The sequence below is a fragment of the Helianthus annuus genome, chromosome 16, assembly GCF_002127325.2.
Source record: "Helianthus annuus cultivar XRQ/B chromosome 16, HanXRQr2.0-SUNRISE, whole genome shotgun sequence".
Lineage (NCBI taxonomy): Eukaryota > Viridiplantae > Streptophyta > Magnoliopsida > Asterales > Asteraceae > Helianthus > Helianthus annuus.
Window position 1 is genome coordinate 11,722,019 of NC_035448.2, and position 7,875 is coordinate 11,729,893.

At 33.1% G+C, this 7,875-nt stretch overlaps 1 protein-coding gene across 1 annotated transcript; it reads left to right on the top strand.

Moving 5' to 3' along the window:
* The first annotated feature begins 880 nt into the window (after window positions 1-880).
* LOC118488165 lies at window positions 881-6,369 on the top strand. Its single transcript, XM_035985376.1, has 8 exons — window positions 881-992; window positions 1,104-1,301; window positions 1,398-1,640; window positions 1,752-2,190; window positions 2,290-2,947; window positions 3,085-3,229; window positions 3,301-4,521; window positions 4,709-6,369. The coding sequence occupies exons 1-8, from the start codon at window positions 881-883 to the stop codon at window positions 6,367-6,369; spliced, it is 4,677 nt and encodes a 1,558-aa protein (XP_035841269.1).
* Window positions 6,370-7,875: the final 1,506 nt, after the last annotated feature.

Below are 7,875 nucleotides of genomic sequence, written 5' to 3' on the forward strand. Positions count from 1 at the left end.
ACAAGTGAACCAGTTTGTATGCGTATGAAGTTAGCTATTATATAAAGGGGCAATATAGAAAGAGATAAGAATCACTGTATATGTATAGATATCTGATATCTGATATGACTATTAGATGAAGAAACCCAATTGTTACTTTATTTTATTTACAAAAGTAATCCCTATCTTTACTTAATTTTTGTATAGTTATATATATATACTATAAAATCTATTTGTTTACTTAATGTAATTAAATTATACATATAAAACCGGTTGATTTATTACAAAAAATAATAATTACAACATATTATTTTTAAAAAAATGAAACAATGAATTTATAGTTCTATAGTGATTCACTATACATTATAAATGTTACTAATAAATATGTAAGTTAATAACTTACAAATCATTTTCACTGCCGGAAAGAAAGAAACGTATCACTTCTGGTCCATTCCCATTCCATTTTTTATGTCATCGTTCAAACTACTGCAGATTGTAATATGCTACCAAACTGCAATACAACTTCCTTTCTGTTACTCCTTTGTCAAATAACATGCCATTGTATTACACATTACAGTTTCCTATTTTTGAATACTTTATTTGTAATTATACATCAAATTGTATTTATACACATGTATTATATTTATACTCACGTATTTCCTATTATCTCAGATGTCCAGCATCGAACACCATTGGGCAACATTTCAAATGGTATTATTTAACTTTTATCTTAACAATATTTACATTTTCAATTTAAACCGTATCATTAATATTTCATGTAGCTTATATGTGTTTTATATTTAATGATTGTCTGTAAGTTTTCATCCCTAAACTTACTCAAGATGAGAGTAAGGAGAGGCGTAAACTTAGAAAATTATACATCGATGGAAAACGTTATAGAATGCAAAAAGGTACATCACAATCAATAGATGTTATAACATCTACTTCTGGTTCATCATCCATTCCGCATGACATGGTCAATGTTACAACAGAGGCGTCCATTGAATATGGAGGTCAAACTTTAATAAATGTTTAAAGTAGGATACTATTTTTAACAAAAATTTTATTTATTAATTGGATAATGTTTATATGTTAATTATCTGTTTTTTATTATAATATTACAGTTTTTGACCCGAGATTTCTTCAAAGTGACTGCAAAGAGAGACGGAGGTTAAGGAAATTATATTTAGACAGTAAAAGATCTACAAGTCTACAACAACGAAAATTATACCCTTCAAATACTTTATCATCTTCTACTGATTTAAGATTGATATCTTTCAACACGCACAATGTTACTCCTACAACGTCGGTTGTACCTACAAGTAAAAATTATATTTACCGAATAATCCAAATTTAATTTCAAATACAGTATATATGTTTTAAAAATTTAATAAGTTGGAGTATATTATGTTATTTAGGTAATGTTAGTTGTCTTACAAACAACTTGACTACTCCAATAAACATTCGTCGTTTTTCTCTATCTTCAAACATCACAAATTCTAGCAACACATCTACCATTCTCGAAAATTCTTCTTTACAGAGGATGTCACCAGGAAAACGTAAGTTATTAAGTAAATCACGAGTTACATCTCCTATACCAATGATTGACTTGACGACAGAGGAAACTACATATGAGGCAATTTACAAAGGAGTTTCAACAGGTATAATCACAATTACTTTATTTATTGAATTAACTAAATAGTATATATTATTTTTATACAAACACATACTTCGTAAAGTAATATTCTTTTTTTCTTCAACTAACTTTACAGATTATTTCGATCATGGTGACCAATGTATTACTTGTGAAGTATGCAATGCTAAATTATGGGATGCTGAAAAAGGAAGGGGAAGAAAAGAGAAAGGAAGAATATGCTATTTCTTATGTTGTGGTTATGGCAAAGTAGAGCTACCAGATTATAAAGATGCTGTCCCAAGTTATAAGAAACTTTTTATGTATAAGGATAAAGAAAGCAAACATTTTTTGAATAATATTCGACGGTATAACTCCATGTTTGCTTTCACGTCAATGGGTGGTAAAGTTGATCCCACTGTTAACAGAGGTAATGGACCATTCTGCTACAGAATTAGTGGAGAAAACTACCACAGCACTGGAAGCCTGCTTCCGGAAGACGGAGATCAACCAAAATTTTGCCAGCTCTACATTTTCGATACTGAAAACGAACTTTCCAACAGACAATCCGTTTTTAGGTAATTATAATAAACTATAAATTTTTTTCCCATCAAAGCTTTCTATAGTATTTTTTATTAATATTGATGTTTTTTGACACTCCACTATTTTTTAACCAGTCGTTCCAAGGATTCATCTTCCTCAAGTGTGGCTGAACTTGATAGTAAACTGATTGAACATATAAAATGTGTTTTAGATTCAGAAAATCAGTTGGTAAAAGCTTATAGGATGGTTAGAGACTGTTTTCATGAAAACCCTGATCTTAATCTAAAGCTTTGTCTAATTGGTATTAGAGAAAAGGATGGACGAACGTATAATTTACCAACCTGTGGTGAAGTTGCTGCTCTAATTGTGGGGGATATTGCCAACACAATCAACAATAGAGATATAGTTATTGAAACGCAGACATGTACTTTGAAACGAATTAGTGAATTGCATCCTTCATACCTTGCACTTCAATATCCTATTTTGTTCCCTTATGGAGATGATGGTTACAGAATTGACATCCCTCATCGAGGTGTCGTAGACGTAATCAATAAGAAACGTCCAAATTGTACAATGAGAGAGTTCTTTGCATATCGTGTGCAAGACAGAATTAATCAGTTTTCATTGATTCTAAATTCAAGGAGACTCTTTCAACAATTCTTGGTTGATGCGTATACTATGATTGAGAGCGAAAGGCTTAACTACATACGACTTCAACAAAAGAATCTAAGGTCAGATAGCTATGAAAGTCTATGTGAATTAAGAAATAAGGGCCAGCAAGACATATCTAAGGTTGGAAAACGAATCTTTTTGCCCTCTTCGTTTACCGGTGGCGCTAGATATATGATGCAAAATTATTTAGATGCCATGGCTATCTGTAAGTGGTTTGGTTATCCGGATTTTTTATAACCATCACGTGCAATCCAAAGTGGCCTGAGGTAAAAAGGTTTCTTAGAGACACAAATCTTAAACCTGAAGATAGGCCCGATATACTGAGCAGATTGTTTAAAATAAAGTTGGATTCAATTTGCAAAGATTTTAAAGAACGCCATCTATTTGGAAAAGTTGCAGCAGGTATTTTATCAAATTGCTTTTTATATACATATTAGATTATTTAAATCTACTAATGATTTCTTTTTGTACAGTTGTTTACACAATCGAGTTTCAAAAGAGAGGATTGCCTCATGCCCACCTATGCTTATTCTTAGAAAATGAATCCAAACTTCCAACGGTAGACCATGTTGATCCATTTATAACTGCAGAAATCCCTGATGAAGATGAAGATGCAGAATTATATGCGCTTGTGAAAGACTATATGATTCATGGTCCATGTGGTAACGCTAATTTAAGTTGTCCATGTATGGTTGACAATAAGTGTTCGAAGGGTTTTCCAAAGAAATTTCAAGATCATACTACACTGGATTCAAATGGATTCCCAATATACAAAAGAAGAGATAATGGTGCTTCAGTAGTAAAAAATGGAATCGACTTAGACAACCGAAGTGTTGTGCCATACAACAAAAAACTTTTGAAACGGTACCAGGCACATATAAATGTTGAGTGGTGCAATCAAGCCGGATCAATTAAATATTTGTTTAAATATATAAATAAAGGCCCTGATAGAGCAACCGTTGCTGTTGTCCAACATGATAATAACAATGAAGAACTAGAACAAGACGAGGTCAAAGAATATTATGATTGTAGGTATCTATCGGCTTGTGAGGCATCTTGGAGGATCTTCGCCTACGATGTGCATTACAGGACTCCTTCTGTTATGAGGCTGCCTTTCCATCTTCCCGGAAAACAACCTGTTGTTTTTGGACCCGACGAGGATATTAATCAAGTCCTTAACAAACCATCTCTCAAAGCTTCAATGTTTCTTTCCTGGATGGAACGTAACAAAGACCCGAATGACACATTGGCCCGTACACTTACATATGTTCAGTTTCCAAGTTGGTATGTATGGAAGCTTGATAAACGTTGTTGGGAACCTAGACAAAGACATAAGTCAATTGGGAGAATTCACGCTGTAAGTCCGTCTCTTGGGGAAGCATATTTTTTAAGAATTCTTCTTAACAAAGTGAAAGGACCAAAATCTTTTGATGATATTAAAACAGTTGATGGTAAGGTATCTGATACATTTAGAGATGCATGTTATGCACTCGGTCTTTTGGACGATGACACAGAATACACTGAGGCAATCAAGGAAGCAAATGAAACAGGATCCCCTTCGTATCTTCGTAATTTATTTGCTACTTTGCTATTAACAAATACGTTATCCAGACCAGAGGTTGTATGGGAAAGCACATGGAGATACATGACAGATGACTTTATCTACAGACTTAGAAAATATCATCGAGTTACAGGTAATTCTTTTACACAAAATGTTGTTCTTCTCCCCTTTATTTTTTGTTTTTGGTTGCGATACAAAAAAAAAAAAAAAAAACAATTTCGGTTTAAAGACAACATGGTTTTGTGTTTCATTTATGATATATGGTTTGATTCATTAAATATTTTTTGATTTCATAATATTTTTTTTTTCATTTTTTACAGCTTTATCAATTCCAGATGAGCAGCTTAATAACTACGTTTTGAGTGAAGTTGAAAAATTCTTAGCTAGAAACAACTCATCACTCAAAAGATTTGAGACAATGCCGTACCCAGATAATGCGTCTATGTCTGATTCAGACAATCGTTTGATTAACGAGGAGCGTATCTACGACCAAACCAATCTTGAAGTTGAATTTAATAATCAACTTAATTTGCTAACTGAGGAGCAAGGGTCAGTTTTCCAACAAATAATCAACGCAATTGATGGTAACAAAGGTGGGGTTTTTTTTGTGTACGACTATGGTGGGACCGGGAAGACCTTCTTATGGAAGACATTATCTACGGCAATCAGATCAAAAGGTCAAATTGTATTAAACGTTGCTTCCAGTGGGATCGCGTCGTTGTTATTGTCTGGTGGCAGGACCGCGCATTCCAGGTTTCGTATTCCATTGAATCTTACAGAGGATTCAGTTTGTCATATAAAACCTGATGGAGATGTAGCTAGACTACTACACGAAACAAACTTGATTATATGGGATGAAGCGCCTATGGTCCATAAGCATGCATTCGAAGCGTTGGATAGAACAATGAACGACATTTTCAATATCGACACTTCCAACAGATCAAATATCCGCTTTGGAGGAAAGGTTATTGTTTTAGGAGGCGATTTTAGACAGATCCTTCCTGTTGTTCCAAATGGTGGAAGACAAGAGATTGTCAATGCCTCAATAAGTTCGTCTTATCTGTGGAATACATGTAAGTTGCTGAGACTAACAAAAAACATGAGGTTAACAGTTGGAAGTTCAGCATCGGACGCTGAAGAAATAAAACAATTTGCAAAATGGCTTTTGGATATAGGTGAGGGAAATGTTGGTGGTCCAAATGATGGAGAAGCATCAATTGAAATACCAAGCGACCTTCTGATCACTGATACATCGGACCCCATTTCAACTTTAATTGATTTTGTGTATCCTTCAATTCTTGAAAACTTCAACAATCAGAATTATTTCAGTGAGAGGGCTATACTTGCACCTAAGAACGAGGTTGTGCATGAAATTAATGATCGGTTGTTGTCACTATTCCCAGGCGAAGAACGAGAATATCTTAGTTCAGACAGTCTTTGTCAGTCTGAAAATCCAAACGCTACACAACAAAAACTATACTCTCCTGATGTGCTTAACGGTCTTAAAGTATCCGGCTTACCTAATCATAGGCTAGCACTAAAAGTAGGCGTGCCGGTGATGCTATTACGTAACATTGACCAACAAAATGGTCTTTGCAATGGTACACGACTACAAGTCAAAAAAATGTATAACCGTGTAATAGAAGCCGAGATAATATCCGGAGGGAACATAGGCACTCGCACTTATATACCAAGGATTAGTTTGATACCTTCTGATAAAAAAATTCCTTTTGAGTTTCAAAGGAGACAATTTCCGTTGGCTGCTTGTTTCGCAATGACTATTAACAAGAGTCAGGGACAATCACTGTCTAGAGTTGGTCTGTATCTGAAACAGCCAGTTTTCACCCATGGTCAGCTGTATGTTGCTTTATCGAGAGTTAAAACCAGACAAGGAGTTAAACTTCTGATTCTGGACAATGACGGCAAACCTACTAATAAAACGACAAATGTAGTTTACAAAGAAGTATTTCGTGACTTGTGATCTCCATGTACTCATTCATCGTTCGATCATTCATTCCATGTAACTGTTCCCTAAAAATCATAATAACATTTTTTTGAAGTCATTTAATGTTTATTTTTTGTTGATTTTTAATCAATTTTGTTAATGTAATAAAAAACATGTATACTCATACACATACTTAAATATTAACCTAAAATTATACATAAATAAACAGTACGTTCACTTATAATTCGCTATCCATTATCTTTCATAAACACAATATTACACAAATTTGCATCATCATGTATCTCGAGATATTACATTATTTGTCTCATTGTAGTTTACTATTTTTTTTTTACTTGAACGGTTATTTAATTCAAACGATTACTTCAATAAATTAAAGTTATTCATTTGTGTTTTAGTCCACCCGCGAACCTCGCGGGTTCTTAAACTAGTATATATATATATAGGATAAGGATCATGTGAGAAGTAGTAGGCTATTTGAGAAACTAGAGAAACATTCTGGACCACACATTTTCCCTAAGCAAAAAAAATGCAAAAAAAATGTAAAAAAAAATGCAATTTTTTTTTTGGAAAAATCGTAGCTTTTTCTTTAAGGATTTAATTTTTAATTTTTTTTTTGATTTATACACATGTGTATATTGTTAATCTTTTAACTATACATATATGTATATTGTCAATTATACATATATGTATATACATGTTTAAAATTGAAAAATAAATGTTATTTAGGGTTTAGCATTAGTATTTAGGGTTTAGCATTAGGGTTTAGGGTTTAGCTTTATGGTTTAGGGTTTAGCTTTAGGGTTTAGCATTAGGGTTTAGCATTAGGGTTTAGTAATAGTATTTAGGGTTTAGCATTAGGGTTTAGCATTAGGGTTTAGCTTTTGGGTTTAGCATTAGGGTTTAGCTTTAACTTTTGGATTTAGCTTTATATTTAGGGTTTGCATTAGGGTTTAGCATTAAGGGTTTAGCTTTAGGGTTTAGTTTTAGCTTTAGGGTTTAGCATTAAGGTTTAGCTTTAGGGTTTAGATTTGGGGTTTAGCTTTAGGGTTTAGCATTAGGGTTTAGAATTAGGGTTTAGCTTTAGGGTTTAGCATTAAGGTTTAGCTTTAGTGTTTATGATATAAGGTTTAGGATTTATAACACATATTTTTTTCAATTTTAAACATGTATATACATATATGTATAATTGACAATATACATATGTATAGTTGAAAGATTAACAATATACACGTGTGTATAAATCCCAATTTTAAAAAAAAAAAAATAAAAAATTTAATCCTTAAAGAAAAAGCTGCGATTCCCCCCCCCCCCAAAAAAAAAATTGCATTTTTTTCACCTTTTTTTGCATTTTTTTGCTTAAGGAAAATGTGTGGTCCAGATTGCTTCTCAAGTTTCTCAAATAGGGTGGACTTCTCCTAGGATCCCTACCCTATATAGAAACAACCTCCATTTGTAAGAACCACCTCCAGTTGTAAGAAACGCGAGAACCACTTTCAACCAATCAGAATATGACAACCTAAC

Bases quoted from the DNA above. Each gene is read 5' to 3' on its own strand.
- LOC118488165 (XM_035985376.1), top strand. From the start codon at position 881: ATGCAAAAAGGTACATCACAATCAATAGATGTTATAACATCTACTTCT. The intron at 993-1,103 runs GTCAAACTTTAA...ATAATATTACAG, and splicing joins GGCGTCCATTGAATATGGAG to TTTTTGACCCGAGATTTCTT. The intron at 1,302-1,397 runs GTAAAAATTATA...TATGTTATTTAG, and splicing joins AACGTCGGTTGTACCTACAA to GTAATGTTAGTTGTCTTACA.